The 16,771-nt window shown below is 42.7% G+C and overlaps 1 protein-coding gene across 4 annotated transcripts in view; it reads right to left on the reverse strand.

The window, feature by feature from the left end:
- The window catches only part of Lrguk (leucine rich repeats and guanylate kinase domain containing), a 106,180-nt gene that overhangs the window by 74,836 nt on the left and 14,573 nt on the right, over nt 1-16,771 (reverse strand). For all 4 annotated transcript variants that reach the window (XR_013104103.1, XM_034519257.2, XM_076913571.1 and 1 more), the window contains exons 5-6: nt 11,541-11,622; nt 4,643-4,767 (exon numbers count right to left, since the gene is read on the reverse strand). Coding sequence is in view for 3 of the 4 variants with exons in the window: in XM_034519257.2 (XP_034375148.1) it covers nt 4,643-4,767; nt 11,541-11,622 (207 nt within the window). In the remaining variant the exon portion in view is untranslated. The remainder of the gene's footprint in view (nt 1-4,642; nt 4,768-11,540; nt 11,623-16,771) is intronic.

A 16,771-nucleotide genomic window follows, 5' to 3' on the forward strand; every position in this document is an offset into this window, starting at 1 on the left:
TTCCCCTCTTTCCCTTCTTCCCCCCAAACCCTCCCAAATGCCCCTCCTTGCTCCTTTTCAAGTTCATAGCCTCTTTCTTTTTTCCATTAATTTTTTACTACAAACATATTGCTTGGGAAGGAAATCTCAAGAAAAGATTGGTGAGATGGGTTGCCTGTGGGCATGTCCAAGATGGGTTATAAAGATGATGTTGATTGTGGTGGAAGCTGCGTCCACTGTGGGCACCAGCATTCCCTAGGCAGAGGATTCTAAAGAAAGGGAGCTTAACACTCACATACATGTGCCAATTCATTGCTCTCTGCTTCTGTGAATTCTGTGAATCCCATTACACATGCTTCCTCAATCCCTGCTATGGTAGACTGTGGCCCAGAACTGTGAGCTGAAGAAACACGCTTAAGTTGCTTTGTCACTGGTGTTTATCAGTACCACTAGGAAAGAAACTCAGATGCACATCTGAAACCTGAACATCAGTTCATTGTTCATTCATGAACACAGCTTCACTGTGGTCTCTAAGAGATGACCTGGATCCACTCTTTTGGCATCATCACAGTAAACCAATACTGTAATTCCATATATACCTTGTCCCCAGAAACAGTCTAAAGTGACATCATCTCATAAAGTTGGTGATGACGGCTGACTCAGTAGAGTCCAGTTATTTCTGCTCTTACATAGTACCTCCTCTGTAACCTGTGCTAGCCTATAATAACCTTCCCTAACCACAGTAGTATGACAGAACGGTGTAGTCCTAATTCTAAGATATAAGACCAAGTCACATCTGCTTTCAGGTCTGAGGAGCTCTAGACACCATGTAAGAATTCCAGTATGGGAAAATACTCTGAGACTATTCCAGTATGGGAAAATAACCTGAGACTAAATTGGGTGGAAATCTAGACATCAAAGCAAATTCAATAATTCACATATAAGCATTTCTCAGACAATGAGAATAAGAGGAAGTTTCCCATACTCAAGTGGTCATCCACTTTATCAGTCTCCACAGACCCAGAGCAGTAACAGTAATAAGAACAATTTCCATTTTTGAATATTTTCCAGCACAATCTTCATTATTTGGCTATTTTGCCTTAAGGAACAGGAAAATGTCATAGTAAAATGTAACCTTTGGTTTGAGTCGAAAGTTGTCAGAAAGAATAATTTCAAATTTTTGGTTAATATTATGTTTTACCTTAAAACATTCAAAACTTTCAGGCCTGGTGTGGTGACACAGAGGCAGGTGGATCTCTGTAAGTTCATAATTTCACATTTTCAGCTAGTATTATGTCTTACCTATCCTTAAAACATTCTAAACTTGCAGGATGAGTGAGGTGACACACAGGCACATGGATCTCTGTAAATTCAAGGCCAGCCTGGTCTACATAGGGAGTTCCAGAATAACTAGGACTACATAGAGAGACCCTGACTCAAAAAACAAAAACAGAAAACATTCAAAACTTTAAAGATTGACTTAAGAACTGAAAAACTAAATTAATGTTTTCCCTTTAATCTGAATATTTTCACTGGTAAATGTTTCATGGCAAATTGAAGAGCAAGAGCTCACTTTCATTCTATTCTTCATAAAATTTCATTTTAATAATAAGCCAGATTTGTGCTCACTGGTACCTCTACAGCCCTTAAAATATCACAATAGAATGTTAATAATCTTTAAAGGTAGGTTATAGCCTATGAGGGTTTATTATACTATTCTTTTTACCTCTATATGTTTGAAAAAATGTAATAAGAAGGAAAGAAAACCATAACCTTATTTGACAGAGTGAAATCAAATTTTCCTGTTCAAAGTTCAAAAAAGTTATAAAAAGTGAAAAGAGTGAAGAGACCACGCTGAGTTCCCCCTCATCAATTTAATGTATTGAAATGAGGGCTCAATCCCCCATTCAGACACTGCCCACATATCCAATTTATATACAATACACTTTCCCCTAAAGGACTGTGAAGCATTTTCTATGTGCAAGACAGATGTAATATTCTTCAGTGTCTCTGACGGCTTTCAAAGTGGTAGATGGTCTGAGCAGAGCGAGGCATAGAAAAGTTTAATTAGATAGCCTGTGGTCATGAAAGAGAAGAGACTGAGACAAGTTGAGAATCACAGAATTGCTGATTGAAAGCCAGCTAGGTAGTGCCTTTGTCCAGCACTGAGAACCCAAAGGCTCACTCCTGGGTGTGGACATGAAGTTTCTGCACACAGTTCTTCCAGCCTCACAGTGAATAGGAGAAAGGGGGAAAAAAGCTATTTGAAATAAATTAAATTAGAAAATATTCCTCATTTACCAGTGTGTCAGGTAGACCCAACTGGCTTTTACTTTGACAAAGTGAAGTTCAAGGTTTGCTATACAGTATTACTGTGTTCTAAAAAGGATGTAGTGGCCACTGGCAAGTCGTGAGGTTCCCCTGCCAGCTTTTACCTGTCCCAGAGAGGGAGAAGGGCAAGAGTTAGTAGGTGGATTGTTCTTACTATACTGCAAACTGAATTCTTGTCAATAGCTAAACGACATTATGTTGTGATTCCATGAGTTAAAAATAAAGTCAAGAAAAATTCCTGAAGCAAGTATGTATTGTTTTGTGGTTATAAATTGTATTCACATTTGGGAAAGACAATTTTCCAATTCTCAGAATCTCAGTGGAAAATGACTAACAGCATTTTCTGTATTTTCTAGTCCATCTTGGGTGCCAGGTGTAAGGAACTAGAACAGCCCATCTCATTTGTTAACAGAAAAAAAAAATGGTTAAAAAAAAAATGCTAGTGTCAGGGAGGGGCATGTGGTGACCTAAGCACAGAATAAAAGGAATGCACTGTTTTAATAATGACTGCCCCACCCTGTGAGCACGCATGTCTTCCCACTCTGCTGCGGGGCGATGGGACTGTTAATGCAGACAAGACATGTGGAGGGGCCTGCAGTGGAGGCTCACAGCTAGAATCAGGCGGCAGAGGCAAGTTCATCACGAGTTCAGGGCCAGCCTGGTCCCCACAGCAAGTTCCAAACAAAATGGCAAAATAAAACACACAGGCACACACACAGAGGGAGGAAGGAAGAGAGAGGAGGAAGAGAGAGAGAGAAGAGAGAGAGAGAAAGAGAGAGAGAGAGAAAGAGAGAGAGAGAGAGAGAGAGAGAGAGAGAGAGAGAGAGAGAGAACAGACAGAGAGAGATGAGGAGGAAGAGAAGGTAAATTTCTAAGAAACTTCAAAATGGCAAGCAAAATAGCAATATGCCAAAAACAGCTCTTTGGATAGTTGAAATTATCCAATGTGATTGGCTTTCTTTATTTTATAACTTAAAGTTTTATATCTAATTTATTATATTCTCCTTCATTCACAGTTTGCTGACATGCCTTAGCAGGCAGAAAACATAAAATCTCAGGTGCATTATGAAACCTTTGTATGCATGGTAGGAGAATGCCTGCTGTCTGCCCGCACTCAAGTCCATGGAGGGCTAGAAGAGTCTCTAGATAGCATTTGAGCTTTAAGAGGAGCCAAACATTGGTGATCCACGGCTTAGTAAAGAATTTCTATGTGTATGAAGACAACGTGTGCAGGAGGCTGCAGAGATGGGTCAGCAGTTACGAGCTCACAACTGTCTGTCACTCCAGTTCCAGGGGATTCTACACCCTCTTCTGACCTCCCTGGGCACTAGGCATGAAAATGGTACACAGATACTCATGCAGGAAAAACACTCATACCTATAAAATAAAAAAATAATTTTTAAATTAATGAAAATGTACACATAACCCAATACACGATTTCATGTTTACCGCCCTCCTGTGAGAGACATAAACATTACTAAGATACAAGCCTCGATGAATGAAATGTTCCCTGCCCACCCTCTGGTGGGCGTAATAAAGGCCAAGAGAGCCTAAGGCTAAAAGGGAAGAGAAACGAAAGAAGAATCCTCTATGTAAACAACATTAGCACCCTCTCTAGGAGAGTAGTAACCCGTACTGTTAATTTACAAATATCATGCGCATCTTTGAGACTCTTGGGTCTTATTAGTGAACAGTCTCCACTGGCATTGGAGTTTTGGTCACATGGCAGGCCACAGGGCTTAAAAAGACATTTTCTTTGGGAACCGGCAATCAGATGGAATCTTTCGGACTGGAACTATGCTTTTATTCTTAGCATGACTTACAACTTCCAGAGCAGGAGACTAGTGCGCACTTGTATAGGGTGGGCTGCCTGAGTTCAGTGTCTAGGAAGCATTTCGTGGTCCATTTACATCCAATAAACTGTGAGCGGCAACAAGCATGCTTACTGTGCTCAGATGTTATTTTCACCAATAAAATACATATATTGGAAACTCCTTGTAAAAATACACCTTCTTTCACAGCATAGAAAATCAATTGTCCAAAATGGTCTAATTTTTTTTTACCTTGGATACCAAATATGAAACTGGCTTTTCTTGAACATGGACTATTGATCACACACATATACAGATACATATAGACAGTGTAAGAGAGGGAGAGGGGAAGTAGGGAAGAGTGAGGAGGGGGGAAAAAGGAAAGAGAAAGAGAGAGAAAAAGACATGCATGCACACCAGACACCATAAAGGGCAAAGAAAAATTCTAAGCAGTCACAATTCATACACTTCTTGAATAGTATCCATCGCTTCTACAAAGAATGATATCATGTTACACTCACCAAAGAAAGCACTTTGATGGGTAATGTCCCTAAGCCTTTGATTGTTGTGATCTTGTTGCCAGCCAGACTAAGGTGGGTCAGGCTGACGCAGTTCTCTAGCCCAGTGATTTCTTCTATCTCGTTGTCTGTATGCGATGACTATGTTTAAGGAAAATGTTATTCAAAGTCTTTGGAAAGACACATACACACACACACACATATACACACACATGCACACACACTACATCAGTGTTAAACTATCACTGGAAAATCAGGCAAGAGTTTAAATAACGGGATATTATATGCCCACATAGGATAAGCCCTAAATCTTGATGTGTTTTTCATACAGGATAAGACAGCAATTCTATGAAATGTTAAAGGTACAGCATGAGTATTTCTCCATGTGACTCATTTATACTATGGAAGGAAACAGCAGTTCAGAGCTGCCTCCTGGGCTGTGCGTGCTTCCCTCTGTTAGTTAATGATGGCCATGAGCAACTCACGGGTCTCCCCTCAGGCAGGGATTTGGAAGACAGACTCATCCTACTGAGGCAATGAGAATGGGGCTTTATCATCTTGTGGGTGTCTTCTGGAGCAAATGGGAAGACCAGCGCCCTCTCGTAGAAGGGAGCAGTCCTTCAAATTCATACTGGCTTCTCTTCTCCCATTCAAATACAGAAAGCTGGAAGTCTCTAACATCATTTGTTGTTCCTGTTCTCCATGATCACGTTTTAAGTTGATCTTGTGCCCCAACTGCAATTCCAAAGCTGAGCTGAGAATTCACTGGTGAGACACTGGGTTCCAATGGACAGTTTTAACCCATGATCATATAGAAAACCCTTGTTGATCTCAGTGAGTCACAAAACAAAACGAAATACATGAGTGAAGGAAAGGGGCTTGGGAAGACAGGAGTGAGGTGGAGATGAGAGGGGGTGGGGATAGAAACAGCCAGGATGCACTATATACATGCAGGCTATCAAAGAACAACTTTAATTATTTTTAAAAGGGTGTGAATGAGCCATCCTTCTAATTAGAAGGCACTCATATCACCACTAAACTATAATCATGTGGGGCCAAGGAATCATATCCTCTAACTCTTATCATGGAAATGGATAACTCAGGGCTAGGATTGAATCCAAAAAGATCTGTACTAGGGAAAGAGATAAATAAGAAAACTGGACAAAGACATGTTGCCAAACGTTGCAGAAATTGCTCGGTTTCCCTTGTTGGTTCCAGATCCCACCCATGGGCCAAAAACAGTTTTTGCAGTGGTCAGTATGCCATCTCAAATCTCCTATGAGCAAGGTCTCTGCCAAAGCAACCACACAAAGAGACACTCGCAAACACTATCTTTCAGATCCCTTCTCTTTGGACTGGCTAAACGATGATTTTGGAAATAGAATAAAGGCCAGCTCTTTATAAATATGGTCTCTCATGAAAGATGAAAACATGAAATATAGGAAATAAAGATTAAATTATCTCCCACCGCTGTGTATGAAATATCTTTGCAGCGAGCAATCTTTGGCAACAAAAATTAAGCCATGGAAACCTCAAATAGCCATCTGCTCAGCGTCAGGGAGAATGGACTGTCCAAGCCTGTTTCAGAACACTAGTGTCCTGGAAGCTCTGGCCCAGCAAGAAGGAGGATGCTCCAAAGCCCAGCCATAAACGGATGCAGTGAGCAGGCAAGGGCGAGGAGCTTGATGACAGGAATCCCAACAGTGACTGTGCTGTCAGGGATGGGAAGCTTGTTTCTAAGACCCCAGATGCTGCCTCAGCTCCCCTGGTACCTCCAGAAAGGAGGTAAAATGAGGGTGCCTTACTGCAACCACAGCCCAGGCTTCAGCAGGTCCCACTGGATGTTCAAGGTGTTTTGTAAGAGTAAAGGATCTAACAAGCACTCCTATTGAGAACAGGGCCCATTTCCTACCAATTGCTCCCCAGCCCCCGTGTCTCACTCCCCTTGACACAGAAGGAAGTCCAGGCACCCAAGGTTAGGCTTGCAAATAAAGGATATGCTGGCCCTGCATCTGCATGAATTCCACACTCCTTCATTCAACCAACCACATAATGAAAAACTTGATGCAAAAACCATACGACTGTATCGAAGTCATACAGACTCTTCCCTTGTCATTATTCCCTAGCAATATGGCGTAACGGCCTTTGAGACAGCATCTAACTCATTATACACAAGGATTTGAGCATCTGTAGCTTGGGCCTCTGAGGAGTCCTGGAACACTCTACATTGTCACCTGCTTCTTCCCCCTACTTATTCTAACAGTCACATTAAGTGTCACTGCATGTGGTGATTCCAATCAGTACCCGTGACTGGGTTGTGAGGAGCCGAGTTCCCAGCTAGCCACACCTTCCCAGATAGAACACCTTCATCTTTCTCATCTCCCGTTTTCTTACTTTCAGGCCCTTCATGGAGTGTTTCTTGCCTTTCCTCCTAACATTATCATTTCGTGTTCTTTCTGAGGTCTTGGGAGTTGCTGATAAGAAGAAGTACAATCTGATAAGTCACTAAACTATTCCGATGAATTAGCTTACTGGATTAATCCTCTTAGGTGCATTATAATATTAAAAAGAGGGCTATCAGGAGTAAGACTCCAAGAACTCAAAATCACCACGGTTGCTTTACAGTTCTGAAGTTTTACCATTCTTGTGAATAAATCATTTTCAGTGGAATTTTAGATTGTTCTGGAAACCAAGTGAAGGAGCCCTGTGGCGCTTGAGCATAACTTCACGGCCAAGGTCTAGGGAACCCAACAATATATTTCTACATTTTGGCAATGCTGTCAGTAGTTCATAAACGCCTGACATGAATTATTCACTAGCTCAGCATTCACTCTTATTCATTTGTCTACAATCATAAAATATGGTTTGGGTGTACAGAAAACAGTTACTGAGAAATAATGCCAAAATCTATCACGCTTCTCTTAGTGGAGAGTCCCACAATGACGGCTTTAATCATAACCAATCCTGAGAGATCTCTGCCACCTTACCAGTAAAAAATGGTCTTTGCCACCAGAGCGAGTCTTGAGGAGGAAGGAAATGTGCATATAACTTAAATGGTAGCATTATAAAAGCAGTAATTGCTCAGTGCATTGCAAACCAATAGAATTCAGAGTAGAGAGCTCTAATCAGCTATTTACCAGGTAGCTCCAGAAAGCTGTTGACCTTCCCCGGGTCTCTGGCTCCCTTTCCATAAAATAATGATTAGTCTGGATGACCTCTAAAATTCTGTCTAGATTTTAAATTCTACAAATCATGGTTTTAACTTACCAACAACTAGTCAAGGTTTATAAGGTAAAAAATAAACTGCATCTTTACTTGGTAACAAGTACATTTACTTTACCTTGACTCGGTTTCTCATCGTGTAATTTAGGATGGTTGTCAATTAATTACCAATTATCTACACAGGGAAGGACAAAATAATCTAATAATGATAAACTGAAAAAAAATGACACCTTAGAGTTAACAATGTAGTTTAGTTCAAGATATTAACATAAACTACTATAATCACTTTATATCACAAGCATAATTGGTTTAAAATTATTTTCAAATGACTCAATTAAGAAAAAGGTTTGGGGCTGAAGACATGGCTCAGGGTTGAGAATATGGACTGCTCTTGCAGAGGACCTGGGTTTGGTTCCCAGCACTTACATTAAGCAGCTTATAACTGCCTGTAACTCCAGTTCCAGGGTATCCAACACCCTCTTCTAGCCTCTGTGGACACTGCACACATGTGATGCACAAACAGAAAAGCAGGTGTGCACACACATGCATGCACAAGCACACACAAATAAAAAAAAAGAAATCCAATTTTTAATTCTTTAATAAAATGGACTGTTAAGCTTATTCTTACTTTTAAAAATATAAGGGGGCTGGGATTTGGCTTTGTTGTAGAACAGTAGCCTAGCATATACAAGACCCAGAACTTCAGTTCTAAAGTGTGTGCATGCACACACATACACAAACACACACAAATACACACATACACACACATGCACATGCATGTACGCATGCCCTACCCCATACAACACATCGCTCCTGTTTGATCTATATATATATTTCTCTCAAAGATACTATACTGAGTTGTCTTTTTCCCATTTGTACCTAGATTTTATTTACTTTTATTAACGTTCATCTCTGGGATAGAGATGGCTCATGGGTTCAGGGAACTTGTTGTTCTTGCAGAGGACCCAGGTTCAATTCCTGGCACCACATGGAGACTAACAAACATCTGTTACTCTAATTCCAGGGGACATATCACCCTCTTCTGACCTCCACAGGCACCATGCATGCACACAGTGCACATACATACATGCAGGCAGAATATTCACAAACGTAAAAGTAAGATAAGGTCTAGGAATAGTTCTTAAATATCCCTCTCTGCTGCAACCCGCAGGTACCCTTGCTCCATCGCCACCACTGTAACATTCACTATTACCTGACAGTAGCAAAATTTATGTACATCTTCTCTTCTTGATGAGCACTCGGTGTGTCTTCATTTTTGCTATTACAGCCAACACCACAATAAGCACTCTTCTGCAAGCCTCCAGGTACACACATGACCAACTTCACACAAGTCAGAAGTGCCAGGTCCTGGTGAGTGTGAATATTCACCTTTATAAGAGAACTTACAGCTGTTTTCTCCAAGAGGATGAGCTGGTTTCAGAAGCACAGAGAAGTTACAAAGAGATCCTCTCGCTCTGTGTGCTTCCCGGGAGCTGGCATTTTCAGATTAGTGTGCTTAGGATGCCTTTGTAGAGAGTGCACACACCCTGTATTTCTAGTTTCCTGGGTTGTGTTGTGCAAAAGCACGAGTTTGGGAGCTGCAGAGATGCCTAAAGGCACCTGTCACCACATTTGGTGACTTGAATTGAATCCCTGAGACCCACATGGTGGAAAGACAGAACTAACTCCCAAAAGTTGTCCTCTCACCTCCAGGTGGACACTGTGCTGTGAGCACCCACAAACATGCATGCACACAAAATAAATTATAGGATGTAATAAAAAAATTGAAAGAGTAATAGATTTCATTAAAATCTACAGATCACTTGAGTTTCTTTATGGGGAAAACAAAAAAATTATTTTCCGAAATCTGTTACTTATATTTATAGAATTTCTAATATTAAAGTATTTGTATAATGGCTCAAGAAGAGCAGTTTGTTCTGGCCATTTGTCTCCGTAGTTTTTCAAACAGTTTTTCAAATGTGATATACTCTATCTGCCTATGTTCTGAATTTCTGTTAGTCTTGATATAAGAATTACTTCTCTTTGTTTGTCAGTGAAGCGACCTGCTATGTTGAATGTCAACATTTAAAAAGAAAACCTAGTTTCTTTCTTTATGATGTCATTGTATTATTTGATATTTACAAAGTGCTAATGCTTTACTTTTGTACATGGAAAGCTAAATTTATTTTAAAAAAATTAAAACCCTCATGATAGAAATGTTTTGAGTCTACAGAATGTGAGGTTTGTTTTCTTCAGCAAATCTGGGATGCACGCTGAAGATATCTTTCCAGAGTGAACATTCTTGATACCCGACTCTATGCTGTTCTCTGGATACCCTAAGGCTTGGGAAGGGCCCCTGAGTGCCGAGTCTCTTCTGACAGGCAAGGCTCTAAGGTACAGTCAGCTTCTTGCTTTCATGTGTACTCAAACTGTCTAGATACTTGGTTCAAATAGGCCTTGGACAGAGCCCAAGGATCTGAATTTCTAGACAGTTCCAGGCTATGCTATGCTGGTCCCTGTGGGCAGCACTCTTCTGCAGGGCCAGAGATGAGTGGATTTCTGAGCTAGGTGGCTTCTGAGTTCTGGTTCTCTGAACGCTCAGTACACATGATGGTCAAGCATGAAGCCAAGGGTCCCTAGGAAGGTGTTGTGTATTCGTGTGCCTCTGATTTGCCATGGAAACATTTGGTTTAAATTCTTCTCTGGTGTCTCGACTGGGCTAATCACGAGTATCACCTAACTTCACTCACTCATCACTGTCATCTGTAAGTTCAAAAGGGAGTGTGGCTGGGTTCCAGCACTCCACATATAAGAAAGACTTTCTCTACAAAACACATCTCCAAGATCACCATTTCTGAAATCCCAGACTTACACAGACAGGCTGCTGCCTCATCCCTGGAATGAGATACTCAGGGGTATTCAACTCATCCTCCATCCTCCCCCCCCCCCCCCGCCCCAATTCTCAAGTGGAGAGGAAGATACTTGCTGAGCAACAGAAGGCATTGCTCTCTTATTACCCAGAGAACATGAGTCCCCAGTGTAAAAAAGACTCAAGCTCATTAGAGTCACAGATCCTCAGTTAACTCTTTAGGCTCCACAAGTTGAAGTTGGCGTTGTTTGCATGGGAACCTGACCCATGTAACACACATGTGCAGGTGCCTGAAGGAACCCGCACATCAAAAACTGGGCTTACGCTGTAAATATACTAAAAGGGCTGGAGGTATGGGTCTGTGGTAGAGCACTTAACCAAGCATGTCCCCAGTTTAATCCTTAAGGTAGGTAGGTAGGTAGGTAGGTAGGTAGGTAGATAGATAGATAGATAGATAGATAGATGAATACTAGATAGATAGATAAAATACTAAGACACCTTGCTTTATTTAAGAATGAATTCCTCTATAAAATAACTACTAATTTTCCTAATGATAAATCTAGATTTTCAGATTCTGAATTTGTATAAAATAAGGCAAAGCTTAAGTAAATTTGAAGAAACATGTTTCTTAAACAGATTTTTTTTTGTTCTAGAATCAATAACACCCTTTGTTTTATGACTGCCTATTCTTAGTTACATGAGTCACACTCTTCCAGGACTTAATTCTCTGGTGCCTTTCCATGTCATCTGTCACAGTCTCTTCAGTGGAGCCACTCCCCATTGTCTCCCTTTCCCACATTCAAAGGATACTGTCCAAAATTAGCTGAGTGAGAGTGTGGTATGCTGACAGGTCGTACATTTCAGAAATGTGGTTGGAGGAAAAATCCACCTTCTGGTGACAAAAAGAGAAGGAAGGTTACATGTTGTCTTCTTTCAGGCTCACTACGGTGTTGAGTAGCAGAAAGGAAGACATGCTTCTAGACACAGACTTAGAACTGACCCCTGCAGAAGCACTAGAGTCAAACCTGGCATTCTCCTCTCTGTCTTTTGTTGTTGGCTTGTTTGTTTTTCCTATAACTTATCTTTTTCTCTCTGACTTTTCTAACCTGGACCCTATAACTGTCACCATCTTGAGATGGAAGTGAGGAGAAAAGTCTTCTTCATGGCCCAGAGGATAGATCCACAATCTGACCCTCTCTTTCCCTCCCTCCTGTACCCTCCAGGATCTCACTCACCAAGTAGACCAGGCTGGCCTCGAACTCAGAGTGCCTCTGCCTCAAGTGCTGGGATTAAAGGCATGCGCCGCCATGCCCCACCCACTCTCCCCTTCTCAGCTGTATTTTAAACTTCCTTGGTCTTCCTTCAGGATTTAGTGTCAGCTTCACCCAAAGCACCATGTCCCCAATTTTCTCTATTACCCAGTGGACCACATTCACTTCCCATATGTGCATACGCATCCTCTGTGTTGTCACATGTCACCCCTGACTGCCCTCACGCCACCCCGACTGCTGGGGCAGCAGTCCTTATGACCCCTCAGGCTTCTGCTTAATATCCTTTCTCAAATCTGACTCCTTTAGACAGGCATTTTCAGTAACATCTGTTGACCTTAGTCCAGAATGAGACTGAAAACAAAGTAACCAATGAAATAAATAGCTTTGCCTAATTTCATTTACTGGGGGAAAAAATCTTTTAAAAAAAAAAATGGCAAGAAAACTCGAGAATTTTGAAACAATACATAATATATCGGACATTCCATGAGGATGCTACAATCAGGATACTGATCTGGAAGGACAGTCCCTCTTGTGCCCTTTAAAACAGCGACTGCACTTCCCCCAACTAAGATAATAGTTTCCTGGATTAAATCCTAGAAAACACTGGAAGGCAAGGGTAGACAACTGGTCAGGTCAGTTACAGACACAGTGGGAAGGAAGGGCCACACCGTCAGCGAGCAAGTGCTGTAAAGCACTGGTGACGTGAATCCAAACAGAAACTCAGGCCCACACACCTGGGGGAAATGGAAAAGACATGGTATGAAATCAGCCAACATGGCATGGTGGAAACAAAGCTCAACATTCACTTTTTTTGCTTTCATGTAATAGTGATGACCTAGAAGTAAACTTATTGTAAGGGCTTACATACAACAGGTGCTTTTTGTTCTTATGTCATAGCACAGTATGCATACATGCCTTTGTCAAGGCTGTATGCTGACACCGTGACTTCTACATACCAGTGATGTTAGGCTTTTGAACAATTTTAAAATGTTATTTTTTTTCTATGACTCCCATAGAAACCTACAGTTCATAGAACACACCCACCAAAATCAAATTAACAGTTTCACCTACTAAGGTCAAAACATATGAAAATAGTTATTTATTTTATGTAAGTGTCTGCCTGCACACCCACATGGGTATCATGTATATGCTTGGTACCCACAGCAGCCAGAAGAAAGTATCAGATCCCCTGGAACAGGGATTAACAGGGTTTTTTTTTTTTTTCAAGCCACCAGTGGATCTGGGAACTCAGGTCCTCTGCTCTTAACCACCGAGCCAGCTCGTCAGCCCTGAGACCAAAATGTTTTAAGAAACACAAACACGTAAGTACAAGGTTCTGCCCCTTACAAATGAAATGCATGCTTTCTCTTGATGGCACAAGCCTCACCAATATTAAAGGGAAAGAAGCCAATCTTCTCAAGTGTGAGAGAGAGTTCTATTTCAGCTTGTTTTATAGAAAAGGGTGGACTCTGGACTCTTAGCGGTTCTTCCGACTCCCTCCACAGCCTAAGGAAGATTCTTAGCCATTTTGTGCCTTGGTGTTTTCATCCACAGATGGGCCGATATCAACTGGCTCACAGCTTTGTTAAATAAGATGACGTATTGAAGGCAGCAGAAAGCCTTAGCGTGGAACGGCACAGATGCCCTGGCGCTGACAGACCTCACTGAGGCAGTCTGGTATACAGCAACACTTCTCAGGGAGACTGGAGAAGAATTCCCCAAGAAGTTAGACCCCTGAAGATGGAACTTGTGGTTTGTTTGGTTGATTCTACAAGGTCTTCTAGAGACAGGGGTTGAGATGAGAAAAAAAACTCCTAGAATAACTTCTGAGGGGAGGGTCAGGCTTCTCCTATGACCGACTTCCCTGAGATGCAAAGTGAAAAGGGCAGCCTCTCTGGACCAAGGAGTATTTCGCAGGCAATAAATGAGGGAGGGGGAGGGAGGGAGGGAGGAAGAGAGAGACTGTGTCTCTCTGTGTGTCTGTGTGTCTCTCTGTGTGTCTGTGTATATTTGTATCTCTGTGTGCTTGTGTGTCTCTGTGTCTGTCTCTGTGTGTGTCTATGTGTGTGTGTCTATGTGTGTGTGTCTATGTGTGTGTGTCTATGTGTGTGTCTGTCTGTCTGTGTGTGTATCTGTCTGTGTGTCAGTCCCTCTCTGTCTCTCTCTGTCTATGTGTGTCTGTCGTGTGTGTGTGTGTGTGTGTGTGTGTGTGTGTATGTGCGCGCGCGCGCACATATGCACATGCATGTGTGTGTGTATTGATCAAAGGAGAATGACAGAATGACTGGAAACTATAGAAGAGACCACAGTGTTTTGACGTCAGTATGAAGAATGCCAAATTCTTGATTTCAAATAGACTTTCATTTTGGTTCAGACCTAAGCAGAAGAATGTGGATCTAAGTTAACTAGATTTATAAACAAAATAAATGTACAATAAAAGGTGAGAGTTGTTGTTCATTCATTCATTAAAATAATGTTTTGTTAAATATTTGAGACCAACAGAAGGAAGCTTAGCCCATGTTCTTGGGCAACGCTTCTCAAATTGGTTAGAATATTAGGCTCATGATGGGGGGTGGGGGGGGGAGGACTCAACAAATCCAAAACCCCAAGCCTTTCCTTGAGCCTCTTAAATCAGATATTCTGGCAATGGGATCCACACCTTAATAAGTCTCCAAGTTCCCTTAAGTGATCCCAGTGGTGAAAGGTCTAGGGACCAGCACCCTGTGACCTCTCATAGCACGGCCCATGCACGCTGCAGCCAACCTGTCAGCCAGCTGGACCAGGAAGCACAATCTCAGGCACATCTCCCACCAAACTGCCCAGTTAGAACCTTACTTTCCTGAGAACCACAGGTGACCTGGGTGCCCCTGAGAGCAGAAGAAACGGTACTCCACACACAGCAAGCTGTTCCCCAAACCACTATTCTCACGTGATTCACTCCTGCTTTCAAAGAACAAACTCAGAAGCAAGTGCAGGCGACAAACATGGAGGTGGAGAAGAGGGGGCCCCTGCCTCTCTCTGGGGTGCTGCTCAGGTGGTCAGCACCATTAAACTCTGTTAAAAATCACAGGCGTGTCAATCATAAGTTCATAAAAACCCTTCTTATAAGCATCCCTTCTGGTGCATGATTTTCTGTAAGCAAGGGATGATTTATGAGGGATAGGACAATCTGGCCCCTGACAGCTGTCAGACTCTCTTGTGATGCCTGGCCACCTTGACAAAAGAAACATTAGGCAGGCAGGCAGGCAGGCAGCGAGCCAGCCTATCCTTAAGACAGCACCAGCCATTTTGAACATACCTTAGAAGCCTTGAAAAAACTACCTAACGGTCACCGCTATCACTCCAGTTCCTGAAGGGACAGCTTCAGGTTGTTTCGCTTTTACATCATACCATTGTGTTTTGTTTTTATGTTTTTTGTTTTTTTTTTTTGGGGTTTTCTTGTCACAACTCTAGATGGCCTTGCCATCATCTCCAGCTAGGTTAGAGGAGGCTCACTTCCCTGATGGCCTAGGTAAGAGACCGCTCTAACTGGTGGGAAAGTAGAAAGGCTGTTCATTGGTGCAAACACAACCTTTTGTTTACATGCAAGGTGAGCTATGATTGGTCCAACATTCCCTCTTTGGTTCTATGAGCAGGTTGTTCAGGTTCCAGGAGCAAGCTGGCTAAGAGACCTTCTCCTGTGCGGGCTCCATTGGTTATCTACAGCAGCAGGCCCAGCAAAGGCTTCTCTGGAGGTGAGCTGGTGACATGAAGAAAGCAGTAACAGAGACAGCCGTGCAGCGGTGACAGAGGCATCATCACAGCCACAGCAGGAACAGCTGCACAGCTAAAGAGCCAAGCTACAAAAGGTGGCAGGGCGTCAGGCTGCTTGATCGCTGAATAAGAAGCAGCATGGCCGGCTGAGAGAATGGCCAGAGCAGGAAGAGGCTGACTAAAGGAACTAGGGGAGACAGTGAACAGACTGAAGCTGACGGAGAATGGAAGGTTGGAGGAGCCGGAGGACGGAAACTGCTGGCCACCATCACTGCAGAGTTCCAGAGCCCTGTCTGGTCTTTAGGGTCCAGAGTCAGCTACTGCATGCCCTGGAATTCTAACACTAGTCACTGTCAAAGGCTGAGAGAAAGCCCGCTATCTAGGCCTTACTGGAAGCTGTTGCCAACTACCGCCAAAGGCTATCTATAGAGGTCTGACTTCCCGGGCTACACGGGAGCTTGCCCAAGGCTTGCAGGAGCTCTGACAGCAGAGGGTGCTGCCTGCTGCTGCTCCCACATGTGCTATGCTGCAGGCTGCTGTCAGACACTAAGGGGACAAAAGCAGCTAGACGCCAGCACTGAAAGAGCCTGCGTTGCTGACCGTGATGACTGTCTGGGCAGAGCCAGCCAATTAGTAATAAAAGCATCATTTCCCTAAAAAGCCAAAGTTGGATAAGCAAGAGGACAGAGTGTGCACTGGGGGAAACAGTATCACCTTTTCAGATGGAATTACGCAGCTGTAATAAAAGAAACACAACAGCCAAGGCTACTTAGAGCAGAGGTGCAGCACCTGGTGGCTCATGCCTGAACTCCCAGCTTCCGGGAGCCTGAGGTGGGAAGGGAAGGAGTTCGAGGCCAACTAGAGCCGCACAGCAAGACCTGCCTCTCCAAACCGAAGGAATAATAATCAATTAAAATCCTATTTTTAATCTAAGAAAATAAAATAGGTGGGCAGTGGTGGCACATGCCTTTAGTCTTAGCACTTGGGAGGCAGAGGCAGATGGATCTCTGAGTTCGA

Source organism: Arvicanthis niloticus, chromosome 15 (genome assembly GCF_011762505.2).
Source record: "Arvicanthis niloticus isolate mArvNil1 chromosome 15, mArvNil1.pat.X, whole genome shotgun sequence".
Taxonomy (NCBI): domain Eukaryota; kingdom Metazoa; phylum Chordata; class Mammalia; order Rodentia; family Muridae; genus Arvicanthis; species Arvicanthis niloticus.